Raw genomic sequence first — 21,029 nt, 5'->3', positions numbered from 1 at the left:
GAGCGTCAGGGTAACGTTATCTTTACATGCCCCACTGTCATGCTGCTTTGTCGTACTGTTGCATGTAGACAAGTTTTGCACTTAAACTGCATACCTGCACTTGTAAATGTCACTTTTTCATTCGTGTAGGTTAGTCCAGGCGGCGTTCATCAAGACGAAGTGATGGCGAATTACTTAGACTGTAGCGGTATGTTATCCAGGGATGACCACTGCTTGGAACGTCTGGTGTGTCAGTTTTCGGCGGGAGACCTGGCTCCACTTGAAAGAGATGTCGCCTCACTGTAAGTTTCACCGCAACTACATGTACTGCTAAAACGCATCTTGTGCATGCGGAGCACGAGGAAAGCCACCCTAGCGGCACTTAGGAGAAATAAAGAAAGAGAGTGTTTGGACTATCCCAATCGTGTCACCCAGGAGTGTCAGTCGTTAACCAGACGCTCGGAATGCGGAGAAGGCGTAGTGGAAGCGACCGATGGACACCCCTGTAACACGAGTATAGTACACCAAGAACTCCCTCTCTTTATTTCTCTCATGCGCCGCCAGGGAGGCTCTCCTCCCGCTCCGCAGGTGAAGCTGCGTTTAAGTGAAGCTGCGTGAAAACGAGAGGCGGAGCCTATTTTGTGGCCATTATGCCGTACATAATGGCACAAAATAGGCTCCGCCTCCCGTTTTCAACAAATCGGGGGCGCTAACGTTGTCATTCAGGATGATGGTTGGCTAGGACCGTGCTATGTGGCGAAGTTCATTTTTAAGAGTGCACCTCTGTGCTGGGAGGCTTTTGTGTGTCCAGTGCTCGCTTGCACGAACGTTGAGGAAATTCCTCAGTAGTGTCCTCAGTAACTTCGGAGCATCCTGCACACGCTGTTCTCCTCAACGTCGCTCGACCTCTCAGAGCACTTAGTCAACACCACCTAGATACAGAAAGCCTGCGCGCTCGTCGACGTGACGTAACAATTAAGAGTCAGCCAATCAGGATCGTATTTTCAACGGTTGTAGCCAATCACGAACGTGCTTTCAGCGGTCGTGGCCATGGGGAAGAAGCACTGTCGTCTGCGAGTTGTGATTGAACGTCCCCGCGTATTATATGGGAAAACTTGGAAATAAAGCGCAATTCGGTCTCAATCTTTCTCAAAAATGATTTTCTGGAAAGCGTCTTGCACTTTTTGTCTAAATATTTAGGTCTGCAGGTTTCAGGTGAGCTGCAATCATTTGCGGGTTCTTGTATTCGCAGACGGTGAATCGCAGTAGCAGACGAATTCTGACTATATATGTCCATGTAGCGAAGGTGCACTCTTAGAAATGAACTTCACCGCATAGCACCCTCCTGGCCAACCATCATCTCGAATCATATCGTTATCTGCCCTGATTTGTTGAAAATGGGAGGCGTACGCCTTTTTTGTGACAATTATGAACAGCATAAGCGTCACAAAAAAAGGCGTACGCCTCCCGTTTTCAACAAATCAGGGCAGATAACGATATCATTCGAGATGATGGTTGGCTAGGAGCGTGCTTTGCGGTGAAGTTCATTTTTAAGAGTGAGGGAGAGGAGGCAATGCGCAGGATTTCCCTATCTAGGTGGTGTTGACTTAGCAGGGCTATTGAGGACGGGGCTGAGGAATTTCCTCAACGTTCGTCCATGCGTGCCCAGATCCCTATCTATAGCTTAGTAGCGCGTTTCAAACACACGCATCGCATGAACTACAGGGTGTTACCCTATAAAAGTCTACCCGTGCCGCCATGCCGTATTCGCCAATTACTGAATGCAGGTGGCACATTGTCCGATCTTTATATAAAGCTCATAAGGACAATTAATCTTGGTAAATTTCAAGGTGATTGAGTGCCGCAGCACGAAGTTATAACTCAAAACGTGCAATTCCCATAGTCAAAACAAACAAGATGGCGGCGTTGAGAAGAGCACTTGACATGCTGCTCCCCACATGACAACGTGTCGCATATCCTGCCAGCCGGATGGAACTGCAGTATTCATTTCGCTTTCGTGTAACTGTCGTATTTTGCTCAGAAGTAAGCAACGTGAGGAACGAAAAATGCCGACGCATACTCAGCAGACGACACCCAAAAGGGATGTCGTCTGCTAACTGAGAGGAGCCATCTTGGCTGTTTTGGCTACGGGAACCTCACGTTTTGCGCTATAACTTTGCGTTACGGTGCTCAATCACTTCGATATTTACCATGACGGAATGTCCTTATGAGTTTTATACGTAGGCAACACATTGTACCGCCTGCATTGAGTAATTGGCGAGCACGGCATGCCGGCGCGGGTAGACTTTTATAGGGTAACACCCTGTATATCGTGTTTGTTTTCTTCCAGCATCATTTACACCTTGGTGAAGAACCGTTTCATCGCGGAGCATTTCAAGGCACGACTCCGAGACGCGGCACAGAGAGGGAAGGTCCGACCCAGCGGATGCAGGGCAGCCTTCTCATGCAGGCGACGGGGTCGACCTCCTCTGCACCGTTGATCGTGCAGTGAAATAGCGTACTACATGACTCTACTGTGATCTCAATTTTGTGCACATGCTTCGACAGTACCTCCTCAACTGGAGATCTTCATGAACAACTTTCACTTACCACTTTCAGCTGACGTATAATTCGTGTCTATCAACAAGACCTGTCTTGTGCAGTCGTTCTACCATTAGCTTTTGTACAAAGGGAAGAGTAAGCGAGGTACGAAAACGACCTCGCTTTACTGCACATGCTCTTTATCAATGGTGCATTCGGGAATCAAGCAAGAATTCCTCTAGGATCCTAAAAGCTTTTCTAATTTATTTATTTATTGCACCAGGTCAATGCATGGTATTAGTGGGCATACAATACGCAATGAATAATGTGAAAAAAAAAAAAAACAGCAGGTGCAACACCCGATGGGAGGGTACAGATAAGGCACATATTATTATTATTTATGTACGCTGGTAACAATAATGAAGTGAAATAAGCGATTATTTTTTCTGAGAAAATGGTTGTAGTCTGTAGGTCCCTCAATTCGACGTCACACGATATTCCATTCTGTGGATGTAGGTTGGAAGAATGACACCTTGGAGGATGTCGTTTGTGAGCGGGATAGTAGAACTCTATGTCTAGCAGCTTTTAAAGACTGCGGACCACAGAATGCCGACGTGGCATTCTCTTTGGATATACTTAACGAATAGAGTCAGGACGTCGACCGCTTCAGTCAGACGCGGCAGACGATTTCGAACACATGCTATTTGTGAGTAAAACTGGCTGTTTATGCGACTCCATGTAGCTACGACCGAGGACCGACGAAGGCAAGGTCGTCATTGGCGGACTCTTGAAAGAGCATGGAAGGTACCTCGAGCATCTTTCCTAGACAAACCTGCACCATGGACGTGCTCGTAGCGAGAGGCACCTGGTGTTTTGTGGGGAATTTTGAGGAGTTCTGCATTGTGGTTATGACGTTTCGATTGGCGTGTAGCACCGTAGCGCGCTCCAGTTCTGCATAGCAACAGGTGGTGACAACGCAATATGAACGCGGCAGACGTTATTGTAGACGGAAGAAAAGATCGGCTAACGATGACACAAGCGCAGATGAAATAGCGAATGAGAGATGAGTGCCCTTTCCGCGATATTGGTCACTGCAAAGTTCATCCTCTCCACTTACCCTCAGGAATCATCGCCAAGAGTTCGTCGTCATCGCTGTCCGATGAGCTCCACAGCACCCACACCAAACAGCACGTAATTACGTACGGATGCCATAACGTACGTGTGCTACGGCGTCTGCGGCTGTCGTCTGTCGCAATGATCCTTGGGATTGCACTCCGTCGTCCGGCCGATTTTCTCGGCGCGCGTCGAGGCAATTCGGCTGCACACCGAGCAGGTGCACCGCGTTGATCGAAGACGTCCGGTGCACACCGGTGCGGTTTATCGAAGATGGGGCGTCGCAGCGTGAGCCAGCGTGAGCCGGTGCAGTATATCAAGATGCTATTGGTTAACTTCTCCTCGAACCCATAACCAGCAGCAATGTATCGCGTCGCCGCGTATGTCCGTCGCGTCGCTGGGCCTTTCTCGAGTTCTGAGGGAAACGTGCCTTTGGTGTCTCCACTTAACGGTGCTTGTGAGGCTATCCGGGCGCCGCGCACGCACGCCACTGCTCGAGTTTCCTTCTGTCGTCTGCCTTCTGTCAAACAAGCCGCCTACCAATCCCATCAAGCGCCATCTCTATGGCGACACGGCGCATACACCGGGAAATACTTCACGGGCTGGAAGTCGCATACCGCTTTACTCCGACATGAGGCGAGGGGCAGACAGGGTGACCCGGGAACTCGCACAGGAAGTTGGTTTGGTGCTGTTAAACGTTCCCGGGGCACCAACTTAACGCACCCATTGGCGAGTTTTATAATAGGGAACCCACGCGTCTAGGAGCCCCTCACAAAATAGCGTCGTCGCGCATGGCAAGAACCCAAACTGCGCTTCTGGGTGCGCGCCCAAATCCCCGAAAATGGCACGGCGCCTGAAAACTGGCTTGGAGCGCTCTCGAATATAAAGGGAATGTTACTGTGTACATCCATTTGTGCCCCATACTACGCTATGGCTCCTCTTTCCGTGTACATTTTGTTGGTTAGTAACACGTATTCATTTCGGGTACTTGCTTTTACAATTGTATTGTGTATGTGTGTATTTCATTTGTACAACTCGCCAGGGTGCCCTATCTTCCGAGTCGAGGATTTGTTCCCTCTATGTGGGAGCACCGAAATAAAAATAAACAATAAAAAAACTTTTTTCCCGCAATTACAAATGCAATCGGAAGGTGGAGAAATCTGTCATTTGGAAGGAATACGCGCTATGTGGTTTGCATGAGCTTCGGTAAAATGTTTGCACTATCAATCAATCAATTTATTGTACTCCCAAAAGTCCAATACGGGCGTTACATGGGAGGAGTGGGTTACAGGAAGTGAGGAAATAATAATAATACATAGAAAAAAAATGCAGCAAAACAGCAGCAACAAATAGAAACAACAACAACAACGCTATACAAATAGGTTACGCAAGGTATCGTAAATGACGCGAGAATTATACACTGGAAATAGAATTACGAAATTGAGACGGGTCAGTTATGGTAACGATGTGTGTGGGGGGGGAGGTTATTCCATTCAATGGCAGTCTTATTGCCAACTGTAGAATGGGACAAGCGAAAGCTTGCCCACATCACATTTCAAAAATAGTACTGCTCTCGCCCTAAAAACGCAGTCTTGGGGGAAAAGGCTAAAAATGGCAGTCTTGGGGGGGAAAAGGAATTTGAAAATGATTAAGTGTTACATTTTAAGAGGGGCAACTTTGAGTTCGTGGTCGATGCGTTTGTTTGCACGAAACGGAGATGCTGATATACACTCTTAAAAATGATGGTGGTGGTGGTGGTGATGTTGAAAGGGCTTGCCGTTGTCGGCCTCACGTATGTGGGCAACGTCACGACTGACGCCCTGGGGAAATGTGCGTCCTGGGCCGACTTCTAGGGGAACTGTGCCGACATATGTCTGAAAGCGTCTGAGGAAAATGAACTTCACCACATAGCACGCTCCTAGCCAACCATCACCCCGAATGACAACGTTCTCGCCCTAGATTTGTTGAAAACGGGAGAAGGAGCCTATTTTGTGCCCATTATGCACGGCACAAAATAGGCTCCTCCTCCCGTTTTCAACAAATCGGGGGCGAGAACGTTGTCATTCGGGGTGGTGGTTGGCTAGGAGCGTGCTATGTGGTGAAGTTCATTTTTAAGAGTGAGCCGGCACCGGGGTACCGTTTTTCATCTGGTGGTGGTGGTGGTTGTGAAAGGGCTCGCCGTTGTGGGCCTCACAGAGGTGGGCGACGTCACGACTGACGTCGTGGGGGAATGTGCGTCCTGGGCCGCCTTCTAAGGGAACTGTGCCGACATATGTCTGCAAGCATCTGAGGAAAACCCAGGAAAAACCCCAGACAGCACCGTAGCCTCACGTATGTGGGCTGCGTCACGACTGTAGCCAGGATGAGATGATATGGTGTGATAACAGATGAAGGAATGATGACGGCCGAAATTTAAGATTTAGGGCTGTCACTGCAGAGTTGCCGAGAAGTCCGAGCAGTACTTATAGCCTTTGAGCGAGGCCAGATTCCTGGAGAAAGTAGACGAGGCTGCGAATTTTGGAGTATCTTTCCGTGAAAGAGCCTTTGGGATGTAGGACATCATCCACCGTACAGTTCCTGTATTGGCCATCGTATTTCTCCCGCACCGCAGCATATGCACAGCAATGCAGTTGGATGTGCTCGATTGTTTCAGTTTGCTGACAATGTATGCAGTTTGCGTTGCCGGCACAGCTGTTCCCGATTTGCCGCTGCGCCAACCAATGGCGCGCCGAATAATCGCCGATGGGACAGGACAGGATCGACACGAAACCTGTCGCTATAAAAGGCACACACACAAATTCGCTTCATGAGATTTGCCTCTTATGATGCAGTGACCTGGTGAACCGAGCGCGTGTACCGTAAATGGTGTCCTTGAGCAGCATCGCTGGCAGACTATTTCCCTGCGGAACACATGGCCGCTTTCTGGAAGCATTGCATAGGAAAGTTGGTCTTGTCTTGTCTTGGAAAGTGTCGGCTAATTGAGACGGGCTAATGGAGATTGCGTATTGTGTCGAGACTTATGCGCACGCAGAATCTTGATGTTTTCCAAATAGTGACTAGAGCTCTGTCCTTGTATGTCCCATGCCAATGTCCCAGGATCTTCGGAGCATCCACAAGCCTGCAATACAACCTGGACGAATCTGTCTTCACGTGTTGTCGCCGCTATAAGAGGTTGATATGGTGATATTGCTTACCACCAAGATAAGATAGGTAAACTGTGGTAAATGCGACAGGCTGTCGGGAGCCTGCGCTACAGTTATACATATAAAAAGAACGATTGACATGCCACCAATATTCTTTATTGCAATTTTCAAATATTGCATGTGCGGCTGTTTTTTCTAGCGATGCGTCCACATGGCAGAGTGATAAAACCTCGAATGCTCTTTTTAGTTCCGTTTAGAAGCCCCGCTGTGTTGATTAGCGACATGGTATAATTCCATTCCTTTTTTTTTAATTTCCACATTAACATTAAATAAATACCTAAAATACATAAAAGCTCGTATATAGAGGTCTTTTGTATTCACAACGACGAACGGAGCCGTAACTGTGCGCGCTACAACGCTGAATTTCACAAAACACTTTCAAGGTCCCCACGCACAAAGTTCCCGAGGTCGCATTTCGCTGTTCACGGGGCAGTTAAAAGCCTCGTGAAACTTCTTGAAGTTAGACAGAGGCACGTTAACCAAGAGCCTCGTGGGAACACGTTTCAACTCCCTCTGCCGATCTTGAAGTTCGGGGTCGTCACACTGGCCAACTGCCCAGTTCACAAAGAAGAGCTGGTCTAGGGTCAAATCTAGTTCGTTGAGCCTCTGGTCGAGAGAGTAACCATCGTTCTTCATGAGACCACGAAGGTAGAGTTCGTACAGCGGCCTCAGCGACACGTTATCCAGAAGCACATCGTACAGATGGACGTCGTAGCGGCTAACGTTGTACCTGGTGGACAAACATTTCTCGTAACTCGCCGTTCCTCGTAGTGAGCGTTCGAGGGCCATACGCCCTATGGCGCCGCGCAGCAGACCCCTCACCACCGGTCGCGCGATCTTTGGCCTCCAGAACGGCTCCAGCTGTACGCCGTCAATGGAAGACACGGCATCGAGTGAACGCGCCAAGTACAGCACGTTGTCTCCGTAGAAGTAGTCCGCGCGAATGGAAAACATGTCTTCTTGGTGTCGAGTATCGAGTCGATCGTCTGGCTCCTTCAGTCGCCAAACCGCATTTTGCTTGTGGGACTGAACCTCCAAGAACGAGTCCAGAAAGTTCGCCCCTTTGACTAAAGCTGGACCAGTGAAGTTCCCCAGTGGTTGCTCCGACGTCACTGACACATTTCCGCCTGCGTACACCATCTTCATGGTCGCCAGGACGTGCTTGCGACGGGCCAGCGCACTGGCATTCGTCCAGGGAAGGGAATCAATCAGATTGTGGGCAGCTCTGCGGCCTTCTTCGAAGATCGACGCAATGTAGCTGTCGTCGAGAGAGTACGTGACGCTCGTGGGACCGCCAGGAGGAACGGTCACTGCCGAGAAGTAACGCAAGGCAAACGGATTGACCCAACCTAGAAGTCGAAGACACGATTCAAGCTGCGGGTCTATTCCGGTCATTTCGTGGGAGAGTGGGCTTAGGAAACGGACTTCACGTGGAAGCAGCGGAGACAGGTGGGCCAGGGTACGATACCCCACGTAATTGTAGAGGGCCCCGGCGCTAGTGTTGTGAAGAAGGTCGGTCAAGTAAGCCAGGTACTCGGGATCCCGCACAATCACCTCTCGGTCACCGTCCGTCAACAATGAGATGTTGTTGCGCACCGTAGCGAGATACTCTATCCAGTTCCAGCGTTTCGAACGTGGAAGGTCCTTCAAGTGCACCAAACGTCCTCCAGGTAAGAATGTCTCTCGCGGAACAACTGCCAATAGGGCGTGCTCCAGGTCAACGATGTCCTGCGCCGCGGATGAGTTCCCTCCGAGCAATGACACGGCATTTCCCACGAGGGCTTGGTAGTCTTCCACAGTCTTGTGCGGAACCGTCAACAGATATCTTTCCAACGGCAAGGGTGACCTGTCGAGCTGTATATGAACGACGCCGAATCGACGTCGCAGAGAGACACGCATCAACGACCACATACCAAGCTTCAGATCCAGGATTCCCAACAAGTCCCAGGGGCTTTGATCGCGGGGAGGAACCCCGTCGTGCGGCAATGGCCATGCTCCAAGTCCCAACTTCTTGAACAGACGTCGCAACTGGTCAAAATCTGCTGCCGATGTGTTACCCGGGTAGCACGCTCGGAAGAAGTCCAGCCCCAGCACAGGATAATAACCACGGCAACAACTGAGCAGGGCTTCGATGAGTACGGGATACTGTGTCAGCGTATTGCGTAGGCTAATAGCGAGCGATCCGGCGGCTTGATCTTTGAACCTTTTATCTGCAAGAGACTTGCTTCTCCACGGCTTTCTGCAAACGTAATCGTAGAAACTGCTGCAAGGCGACGCGACGGTGGCATTCAGGCGACCCTTCAGGTACGTCTCCTCCCAATGGCAGCGCGAGTCGCTGCAAGAAGGGATGGAAGAATTCCTCTCGACTGTCTGCGGCGCCTTGGGGTTAAGCCGACCGCGTGACATGGTGACAGAGAAGATCACAGTGCCCACGCAGGTCATAGCTCCAATGACTCCAATTGTGATTGCTGTTCGATAGCGTTTCAGCATCAGAGCCATGGCTCATGGAGATGGTAACAGAACTGGACCCTACGTGCTCACCCTGCTCGTGCCGAGGATGTTGCAGTTCTGACGGAAGTTCTCGTTCTGCAGCCTTCCGGTAATTGTGATCAACGCAGCAATGGTGCTGATTATGCTAGCTCTGTTGTAAGAAGAAGAAAACGGAGTATTTTCTGAACGCGTGCGTGAGTTAATGACTATTCACCTCTGAGAAAAATGAGCAGGCAGCTCATATGTGTAGGTTGACAAGGTTGTGACAAAACCTGCAGGGACAGGGAACTGCGGGTTATCCGAGGTTTCAATGAAATACAAGCATTTGTCCCCTTATCATTGATGGCTCGGTCTCTATAATAGAGGTAAGAATTCCTGTTTTACTATTATAAGCCTGAACTGAACACGCGAGTAGAAGAAAAATTATATTCCAGCAGAGTAGGCACCTGATGGATGACGTCATATATAGTGCATCACTTTCATTCTTGAATATGTTTTTTCCTACCGTGTTAACGGAGCGGAACACTCTTCATTTTTTCATAGCGAATGGTCTTGCTATATTATTGTGTAAATTAGTTGGATATATAGTTCCGAACTGATGAGTACAGTGGCCTTGTTTGGAAAGGCACACAATATGATGCCTCGGGTGGAGGGGGGGATCTCCGGTCCACCTGGATTCTGCCAACAACCAAGACGAACCTAGACTAGACTAGCCTGCCAGCACTAAGCCAGCCTGACCGAACATAACTTTCACCGCTTCTGTGCCTTTCACAAGATGGCAGCCTCAGGCTTAGCAGGGCTCTATCTCCTGCGCTCCGCTAAGCACTTTACAGTGCTATACAATACAAAAAAAAAAAAGAAAAGAAAAAGTTCCAGCGCACACTTTCGTATAAAACTTACATTTTCTAATTCCGTATGTATGTAACGCTCTTTTAATCACATGCAGAATTCGACTTTTCTTCCCTCACGCTATTTATTTAATTCACAAGTGCGCGTACGGAACTACGTCCCGTGTCTGCACCAGAGGTGGGCACCCTCACGAGGGCGTGCGAGGGTGAGGGGTTCCTCAGCTTCCGTGGCTGCTGTCGCCGTCAAACTACCGCCATTTTTCGACCGCAACCCCGTTGTGTGGTGCATACGAGCTGAGGCTCAGTTTAACCTGGCAAGGATTACGTCTCGACTCGCAAAATTCTACCACGTCACCTCTGCTCTAACACCCACGGCTGCGGACGAAGTGTATACGACATTCTCGCCAATCCTTCTCCCACTGTCCCTTACAACCAGCTCGAGCAAGCCCTTCTACAACGAACGACCGCTTCCCCGGTCGCTCTCGTCTCCAGCAACATGCTTTCTGCTGAGGAGTTGGGTGACCTACGTTCTGCACAGCTTTTGCGAAGGATGCGGGAGCTACTCGGAGACCATTCTGCCTCAATGGACGACACTCTCCTGCGCAAATGGTCTTGGCCACTGCCGCAAACATGACGCTTGATCAACTCTCAACAATGGCGGATGCCGTCGTCGAGGTTGCAACTAGAGCCCTGCACCATCCGCGAATGGATGCGGATATCCGCGGATACCCGCAAGATACTTGCGGATTCTGATGAAAATTTAGCACTTCCTGCGGTGTGCGGATCGGGTGCGGATGGCTCGAGGTCGGACGCGGATCGGACGCGGATGTGAAAGCAGCGGATCGGTAGCGGATCGGATGCGGATATACCGCGTGCTGTAATTTTTCGACCAGCAATTTCTTTCTATTGCGCGCCGACAGCGAGCGCATGCTCGGGTTCACCTTTGACCATGCACGGTCAAGACGGGAGAGGAGGCATTCTGGCATCTCGAACCAGGCGAGCACCGGCGAGGTAGCGTTCCACGCGCTGCAGAAGTCTCTCCATATCGCGTTTGTTGAAAGGTTTACCTTTGCTTGTCGTCGTGAGTCCTTCTGTGACAGCATGGAGGCTGAAATTATACCAACATATGATTCCTGCCGTCTTTACGCGCCCTACGAAACTTGCGGATTTTGCGGATCGGATGCGGATGGTGCGTTTTGCTCAGCGGATCGGATGCGGATGTAAACTGTTGTGTATGCTGCGGATGCGGATCGGACGCGGATAACGTGTGCACGGATGCGGGTCGGATGCGGATGCAAAAATCTCATCCGCGCAGGGCTCTAGTTGGAACCCCCACCATGTCCGCAGTTGACACGCCTTCCGCTGCCCATCCTACACTTCCCACTCCAACGAGCACCCCCCCCCCCTCCCTTCTCAACTCGACGAACTTTGTCGCGAATACCGCAGTCTGGCAAGCCTCATTGTCGCATCTCAAGATCCCAATCGACGACCTTCCGACGGCGTTCGACGGCAATCGTTTTAGCCACAGCCCACGCCGTTCTCCTTCTCCTAACCGCCCGCGTGACCGCAGCCAGGCGTCTACCATTTGCTGGTATCGTCGCCGATTTGATCCCGCGGCATACCACTGTGTTCGGCCGTGCACATGGCAAAACTTTATGGAGGGCCATTGATGGCGACCAAAGGTCCCAACCCCACATCCAGTCGCCTATTTTACATTCGGGGGTACACATGAGCCCACCGTTTTCTTGTGGACACTGGCGCTGAGAAGAGCGTCCTACCTGCGAGCCGAGTAGATCGCCGAAAATCGCCTCTGAAACCGCATGACGGCATCCAATCGCTCGAAGATACCCCTCTACGAACATCGCTCCCTCACATTAAATCACCAAACACTTTACCATAGACATTGCAGAGCGCCCCGACACCATTTCCCTTGACCGGCTCAAGCCCGCCTTTTTGGAAGACCAAGATGAAGAAGACCAAGAAGAAGACCAAGCAAATTACGCGAGAATCAAGATGGTGGTGCGAACACCCGTAGCATTGCATTATAGTATGGTATGGTAGTGGTACAGTAGCATTTTTTTCGTGGATGCAACAAAGTAACACCGAAGGGCTTCCCGGTTCATGGTTCGGGATCTGCCATGCGGGAGCACTACGACGTTATTTAACCGTACCGCCTCCTTCCGTGGTGTACGGTGTACTAAAACATAAGAACCCCAACTGCGTCTGGTCTCGCGTATCGTCATATCGTTTCGAATTATCGTAACCGTGTACCGTACCGGGAGGTGGCAAACTGGTTTGCTAAAACTCACTAACGACAAGTTGAAGATCGGGCTCCTGATCCGACCCGGTTGCTGAGAAATTCCGCCCCCCCCCCTTAGATAACGTTTCTTTTTAGCGTTGGTTTCGATTCGGACTGAAGTATTGTCCTACAGTAGCTCACGAATTGACAATGCTCTCTGGGTTTTTCCGTTGCACCCACTGTTCACCGCACCGCATCGACGTACCCGCATATACTCTCTTTCCACAACAAGCTTTAGACGTGCATTTTCTTCTTCTTCTTTTTTTTTTTTTTTTTTTTGAGGAGCACGTAAAGTAACACGCCCAACATTCACCTGTGTATAAACATCCTCCAAATTTCAATTACAGCATCACAAACTTCATGGGAATATGCACGTCAATGGAAGCAGCCGAGCGCAACTTGATGCCAACCTCCGAGCCGACAATGTCACTCGCCGCTGGCCCATTCACCCGCTTGGTTGAGATGAACAATGGGCAACTGGTGATACAAAAGTCGCGTTTTGTACTCAATGATATAATAAATCAAAAGACGCGATTCCCTCGTTTGCTGTGGGAAAAGATGCGCGTGGTGATTTCCGCTCTAGTAAGCGGAAGGAAGGGGGCCAAAGGGCGAGACCGTGGAAGCATGAGGCCTAGAAAAGGAGACGACGCATGCTTTCAGGAGACATTGCTCGAGAAGTAGCAACGAGGAGGAGTAGACCGTACGAGTAGAGTGTAGGGTAAGTACGATTTACTGGTATCGCTTGTGGTTTAAGGCACGACCTACTAGATTATAACGACCATGTCAGGCGCACCCCTTCTATGCGCCGCATTTTTGGAAGGTAGCGGTGGCGCTTCTGATCGTCCCAGTTATTGCTTTCTCAACTTCTACAATACTTTGTACTTCAGCTTACCTTAGTATTTCTGTACAAGCGGTGGACGTTCCACAGATGTTTCATTCTGAGGTTGATTATCATCATCATTCTACGCGTTTTCATCGGAGCTATCGCTGTCGTCTGCTACGGTAGTCGTGCACACGGTTCTGCGCGTTCAGAATTCAAATTTCCATCGTCCAATCGTGTTGTGCCGATCAGTAGCGCCCCTGGCGGATCGTGCGGACAGGCTCCTCATAGGGTTTTCTGATTGTGACATGGTCGTTATAATCTAGTAGGTCGTGGTTTAAGGTTAATACGTGACGTGTGTTGCGTTCCAGTGTTATGTCCTTGGTGAAATGACCGTGAACATGATGGCAGTCGCAGGGGACAGTAACCGTGTATTCACACGAGAGACATCCTCGCGGAATATTCTAGTGGAAGAAAAAGCGAAGGCACTGCTCACGGAGTCGTCAAGTTCCGTCACGTGTTATGTTGAGCGTTCACACGGTGTCGGAATTTCGGGAGTGGCGTACCGTGCACTTAGCAGACGAGACCTGCGTCTGTGTCTTTTCCTGTCGTCTGCTAAGGAATATCACGTGGCTTGTCGCAGGATATCTCCCCTTGGTTAGAAGTCTACGTGAAGAAACGACATTGAGCGCTTGCGGTCACGTGACAGCAGAAAGCTATGACGTTTTTCGCATCTTCCTCTTGAGAATTCTGGGGAATCTCGCGCGTATGAATACACTGTAAGGGTAACGGTAATGGTAACAGCAACAGCAATCGTACGATACCGAAATTGGCGCCGGTAAAGGAAACGCATGCCACGTTCCACCGTTACCAGAAACAAGAACGGAAACAAATATTATCGGCTCGTATTGAATTCGGGCGATCGTATTGTGCGATGGCATGGCATGAGTGATTTTTCTGTTGTGTGAGGACTCCATTCCGTATTGTACGTGTCCTGGATGCCACACGAGAGCAGCAGGTGGTCTCAAGGATGCATCCGTCGCTATCTTGTTAGAAAGCTCACGCAAAGACAGATCCACAGAATATACTATACGACATGGCAAAAGGAGCGAGCCTACGTTTCTTTTAATTTCATCGTGACATGGCAGTATTAGTTGCTGCTGAGCGTACACTTATTGGGGGCGACCAGAGCCGTATATTAAACGGGAGTCCGGCCATTCATGGGACATGCCTGTACCTTAAGGTCTACCCACTTTTTGAGCTCTCTGCAGGACAATGCAGGACATTGTAAATCAGTTCGTCCCTCATATATCCTACACGGGCAGCGCCATTTTGAGGTAGCAAGTGGATTGGAGAATGTTGAAATGGATATATCTTGCCATTTGGAAAAATAGTAGCTTTTTTGAGCCAAGTTAATGAACGCCACCTAGATAACGCAAGGCACGTTGGGAATTGCCGTCTGCAATCCGTCGCTGTTCCGCTGCCGGCAGAACCACCTGCTGATGCACATCCGGCCGTCGGTACGATTTTTACGTTACATTATTTTCGGTTAAGATATCTAGAGCGGAGCATGAGCTGAAATTGTTTTTTAGAGAAACTTATTACAGCATGTACATCTGCAGCGTAAAATCAGAGTCGTTTGTGAAATTCCCGCTTCACCGTGTTTGCCTTCGTCGCCATTTTTGGTTGTCGTCGGGTGTCATGGCGGCTCCCGTGGCAAAAAGCAAGCCAATGAGAGGCGCGCAACTGTGATTGACAGGTCAAGCCTCTTTTCTTTTAGGCTCCTCCCGAATGTCAGACTCCGTTTTAATGACCGGTTCTGGGGTGTGATCTGGGAAGGGAGGTCTAGAATTGCAGAGTTGTTGCCGGACTTAGAACTTCGGTAGGACCCTTCAGGCCCCAAATAAGTAAGGGGTCACCACTCTATGCCCAGAACACAAAGAGTGTTTTGCAGAATGACGACTCCTGATTGCCTTGGGGCCTCAGAGCCCCCGATCGTATACCCTATTCTGGAACACCCTATTCTCAGACCTCTACGTGCCTAATCTGCCAGATCAATCTCCGATCTTCCGTATCTACTAATATGTTTGTACACGCTCCTATTCGCAGCTGGTACGACGCCCCTGAAGACAGAGACGTTGCAAGCTTGTGTTGTAGAATCGTCATAGTAGAATGATTGACAGTGGCAGCAGCGGATATTGTCAAGTTACGCCGCTGGGGCCGTGACAGAGCGCGAGGCAAGCCAACGCAGACAGTGCAGCCCACAAGACAGGTTACAGGTAAGACATTGAATCTTCTTATTAGCAACGTTTAATTAGCACTTATCCTTATCATATATGCTTTGCTTTACTGCATTGAAAGTATCCTGCTGCCCATCTGGATACTTCTTCAAACCGTGATATGGCGGAGTATAGTATACCTGCCGCCAGGGGGCAGCCGTTATGATGCATCCACTTGTTATGGTCTAATGAGAACGATGGCCAGTGCAAGGCAATACGATTAAACTACGAACTAATGTTTAAAATGTTTCCCATGTGTAGCCCTCCTTTGTGCTCCTCCACATAAAAAAGAAAAAAAAGATATAAATGGCCTGTAACGCAAGCAACCATGAGAGACCATGATAGTGATATCACCGCATTATCTTCGTCGCAGTACCGATCAAACAAATGTTAGAGTGTTCTCCATTTAACCCACGTTATTCGCGACTCCAGCGAAGCCGTAGCCACCTAGCGGTGGACGTGGCAACCCTCGAGTCCAGGTTCGGCGTGCGCCACCTATAGTTCGCTGGAGTCGCGAATATTATGATGAGCTACTACACTTGATAGCACCGTTTGAAGCGTTTTGGCTTGCTGAGCTCAAGATCGCGGGTTCGATCCCGGCCGAGGACGGTAGCAATGTGGGGGACGTAAATATTGCTTCCAGCACCGTCTGTCGGAGATTTTCGGCGCAAGTCAAAAGAACCTTACGTGTAACATCACCGCACCATTATTAATAACAGCGTAGTTTCACGAGCCGGACTTGGAGCATAGCTACCCTAGCGGCGCTTGGGAAATTCGAAGGGAGAGGGAGTCTCGGCTGCGGCACTCCTGGCACGGTGGAGTCTATATATACCGTGAGCGAGATGCATGAACAACGGTTGCCTTTACTTGCGGTTATCACCGCATCTGTTATCGATACTTGGGCTGGTTGTACAAGATGCATCGCAACTGACGCTGAGGGCAAGCCGATGTCGTTGCCTTGTGAAGCGACAGCAATTCGGGAATGATCTTCATGCATTGCAAACACGACAACTGCAATGCGAAGCAGCACTGGTGCGTGGGGTAACTTCGCCAATCATCCTGCCGGTTACCGTGGTACAGGGATCATCCCAATGAAGGCTACCGTGCTCGCATGTTTTCCGTGGTGGGTAGTTCTCTAGGACTAACCATACCTCGGAGCGAGAGGGACTGCACACCCCTCCCTCTCATGTGCCACCATCATATCTCCCCTAACTCTTCCGCCCTTCCGTATTCTCCTTCCTGGGAGCACCGAGCAGGCTGACCGCACCTTCTTTCACCATTACTCCCCTCCCCTCCCGCAAGACAGTACTGATGGGGTAACTTCGCCAAAATTTCCTGGCGGTAACCTGGTACAGGGAGCATCCCGATGAAGGCCACTGAGGGATGCTCACACGTCTTCAGTGGTGCCCACCACCGAAGACGCCTGAGCATCCCTGAGTTCTTTTGGACTCCTCGAATCACAAAGCAAGATGGACTTAACACCCACTTCCCCTCCTGTACCACCATGGTCTTCCACTCCCTCTTTCGTCACTCCCTTTCCTCCTCCCTTGGTGCACCAAGCCGCCAACCCAGAGCAGGCTACCCCCACCCTCCCCCCGCAAGGCAGTCCTTGTTCGCTGCATTATTCAAGCACGTGCGTCTGGCTCACGACAGCTCCCCCCTCCCCACCGCCACCACCACCACCACCACCACCGCACGCCACAGGCGTTATAGTTCAGTATGCTTCGCGCTGCACTATTAGGTAAAGAAGCCTTAGAAAAACAATGCGTATCTTTCTTTTTCCTTTTGCAAAGCCTTTACACTTCTGTCACTTTATGCGCGATATATTTATTTATTCATTCATTACTTTAACTATGCTTCCAGAGTGACCGATGTTTCGAACAACCTTGCTGTATTGCTGGCTTCTTCTGCTCCTGCAAAATGGCTTCTCCCAGGCGAAGAACACCTCAACCCCTAACGTCAGGAGCGACATGTCAGCAAGACGCGACTTCAAGGCGACGTCGCCGCGTGTGCTGTTGACGCGCCACTCGCCAGTGCTGTCACTTCTGGGCCCTTTCCTGGTAGGGGCCCTCATGACTGTACCCTTCATAGCACCCACAGCCTTGTTTGCTCTGGGTACACTGGGACCAGTGTTAGGTGGGCCTGGGTTTCCTTTTAGTGGAAGGCGCCGGAGAAGGAGGCGTCGAGCGGAAGGGAAGTGGGAGTCCTTGCCCCGACCCTCGCCCCTGGCTTGGCCGCCGCAGCAGGTGCTAGCTCCAGAAAGCAGGCAGCAACGGCACCGAAAATAAAACACTCTGACTCGTTCCGAAATGTGTCGTGTTGAGGTGCGTCATACTCATGAGGAGCTCCAGGAAACAATCGACGTGACGCAGTGATTAAAGGGGAAGTTCGTTCCCTGGCAGTTGCGTTTCACTCCAAACAACTCTCCTGCGAGTCCGTTTGCTCGAAATCGACATATTTCCAGAGTTAATAGAGTTTTGTCGTGACAGTCGGCAGCGGACCTGCAACTACAGTGAACCCTCGTTAATATGACCCCCGATAATATGACTTACGCGCTTTACGACCATACTCCTGGGGAACAATGCAGTGAAACCTCTGCAAATCCCCCCGTTAATATGACAATACCGCATTATGACCAAAATTTTCGGGAACGACCATGGTCATAATAACGAGGGTTCACAGTGAACCCTCGTCGTTCCCGAAAATTTTGGTCATAATGCGGTATTGTCATATTAACGGGGGGATTTGCAGAGGTTTCACTGCATTGTTCCCCAGGAGTATGGTCGTAAAGCGCGTAAGTCTTATTATCGGGGGTCATATTAACGAGGGTTCACTGTATACGGAGAGGAGCAACCGAAGAATCTGTTCATCGGCCCGAGCGACCTTTTCGTGACGTGTCAGCACCCTCTCCCATACCTCCTCCATCCTCCTCACGTATTCTCTTCAGCGGGACCCAAATAATGCAGCAGGGGAAAAGGAAGACACGCGCCGAGGCCCCGCCCACAGTTCCCCACCCTGACGTGGCGCGAACGTCTTTCTGCGCGCGAATTTCAAACCGTGTGCATTCCAATGACTTATAATGTACAGTGAGTTTATGATGTACAGTGAAAATAAATAAACAATGATCGAATAACGAATAATGCCCATAATAAATCGTACAGCTTGAGTTGGCAAAAAGGTGAAGCAGGAATTCATTAAATCGGGGAATGTCAACAAATAACGCTTGGAGAGAGAACCATGCCGTTAGAAGCCCGCCAACGGCAGAGATGCTTTCAACGGCCGTTGCCATAGAGACGAGACGCAATCAACCGCGTGGGCAGTCGCTCGTAGCCACACAGTTTCTGTGTCTGACGACACCGCGACCATATAGAGGGCGCTTCTTTTTGTCCTTTATGGAAACACTACCGCGATACTACTACGTAGCGATGTAGGCGATTGGTGTAGGAGCTGATCTGATGGCCAAATGGACGACTTTCTGACCCAGATAAGACTAGAGTCACTGAAGAGGGAACAGAGTAGCGACACTGAGCCACGCCGGCGAGCGAGACCGCCATCTTGTGTTCGGCGCGGCAGCGTTGCCTAGCAATGGGACGCCAATCTCCCCCTTCTCCGCCGGAGAATAACGCACAGTCGAGCCAGCTCGCAACCGAGGAAAGCGGTTATGGATGGAGGGGACTCAACATGGACGGCGCGTTCTTGGAAGGAGAAACCACGTGACACGATCGGCCCAATCGCGGACACCGAACGGCGGCTCCGGCGCGGAAAGGGAATGCGATACTCTGTACCCCTATTTAGTGACTCTAGATAAGCCGAGGGTCTTGTCGTTTCTGCGCTCGAGAGGTGCGTAGTTCAGAACAGGTTTCGGCTCCTTTGCGTGTCAATACTTGGTGATTTATATTTCAAAGCACGTGCTAGTTTCAGAACCTTAGATTAATTAAAAACGTAATCAATGAATTGTACCTAAATACTATTCGTCCAGTTGTTACATGTGGTTTCCTACGAGAAATCCGCATAGCCCTCCTGCAAGAATGGCATCGGTGCTGCTTTCACAGCTGTAAGAGATAAAAAACGCCCAGCCGTATACGTCCAATTACATTAACTAAATTAAATGAAACGTACGTTACTCAACACTATGCCTACATCATCAACGACCGGCATTGTTCTCGACATTTATCGACAGAAGAAGCCACAGTGTGCCTCGTTACCTTGAGCTGTTTGCTCTTACCCCTATATTTAGGAGAGGGACCCATAGGGTCGTTAGAGTAGGAACAGAGGAGCTGCGCAGACAGCTGACCTATCACTCTTAAAAATGAACTTCACCACAAAGCACGCTCCTAGCCAACCATAAGCCCGATTGACATCGTGCTCTCCCCTGATTTGTTGAAAACGGGAGGCGTACGCCTTTTTGTGACACTTATGCAGAAATGTTAATTGTCACAAAAAGGCGTACGCACCGCGTTTTCCACAAATCAAGAGTGATAGAGGTATCACTCTGTACAATGGTTGGCCTTCAGCGTGCTATGTGGTGAAGCTTTGTTTTAAGAGTGTACTTGCTTGCATAGCTTCTTGCCTCGCAAACGCGTATCTCCCGCGTTTTCTTTCTTTCTCTTTTTTTTTCTTTTTCGTTTTTGTGGCAAATCGGGAGTGATAGCGGGATCATATATTCTTTGCAACGGCCGACCTCCAGCGTGTTATACAGGGTGTTTCACCTAAAGTGATAAAAAATTCTTACCGGAGGATTGTGTGACTTTCGGCAATTACCTTCTAGAAACTTTTGCCGCCATTTAGGAAGGCTTTGGGCAATGTTCAATTGAGGAAAATTAATTTTTGTCAATTGAACTTCGAAAATTGTCAAGCGAACCTCACTTTTTTTTAACAGAAATATGAAGTCCCCAGCACGGATAAGCGCAGGCCCAACAAAAACTATGCACAGTATTGCAACAGAAATAGTCGAAAAAATTAGTAAAAAAATTACGCTTTATAGCCCCGCCTGCTTCACGCCTGCACACCGTCCATGGTGAGGTCCTTCAGCATGGGCGCCGCGCAAGCGGGGAATGTGACCATAAAATAATTATCCCGTCCTAGGCAGACGCCTGGATAGAGAGCTCCCTCGTTGCACAAAAACATACTTGCCACGAACAGGAAGTCCCACGCTTGCTGTACTGGGTCTTTGCTAGACGGCAATTTTCAAGGAGTTCGAGCACCCGTTTTATAGACAAAAATGATACGGACAGTCAAAAAAATAACAAATAAATAAATGAATAACGTAAAGTGTGCGCATAAGGCGGCGGGCGCGGAAGAGAAAAAACAAAACGCGGCCTGGTACGGCGATAAGACCAGTGGACGCTGCTGCACTGGAGTGATCGGCAGACCATCTTCCGGGAAAAAATATTTTCTCGACTTTATTTTAAAAAAAACAACCTCGCGATTTTTTAATATGTTTTAGGAGCGGGATTG

The 21,029-nt window shown here is 49.7% G+C and overlaps 1 protein-coding gene across 1 annotated transcript; it reads right to left on the bottom strand.

Annotated features, from left to right (window-relative positions):
• Positions 1-7,214: 7,214 nt before the first annotated feature.
• LOC135367534 (endothelin-converting enzyme 2-like) lies at positions 7,215-9,335 on the bottom strand. Its single transcript, XM_064600829.1, has one exon. The coding sequence runs from the start codon at positions 9,333-9,335 to the stop codon at positions 7,215-7,217; it is 2,121 nt and encodes a 706-aa protein (XP_064456899.1).
• Between the last annotated feature and the right edge of the window lie 11,694 nt (positions 9,336-21,029).

The sequence above is a fragment of the Ornithodoros turicata genome, chromosome 8 (genome assembly GCF_037126465.1).
Source record: "Ornithodoros turicata isolate Travis chromosome 8, ASM3712646v1, whole genome shotgun sequence".
Lineage (NCBI taxonomy): Eukaryota > Metazoa > Arthropoda > Arachnida > Ixodida > Argasidae > Ornithodoros > Ornithodoros turicata.
This window is presented reverse-complemented; position numbering and strand designations above follow the sequence as displayed.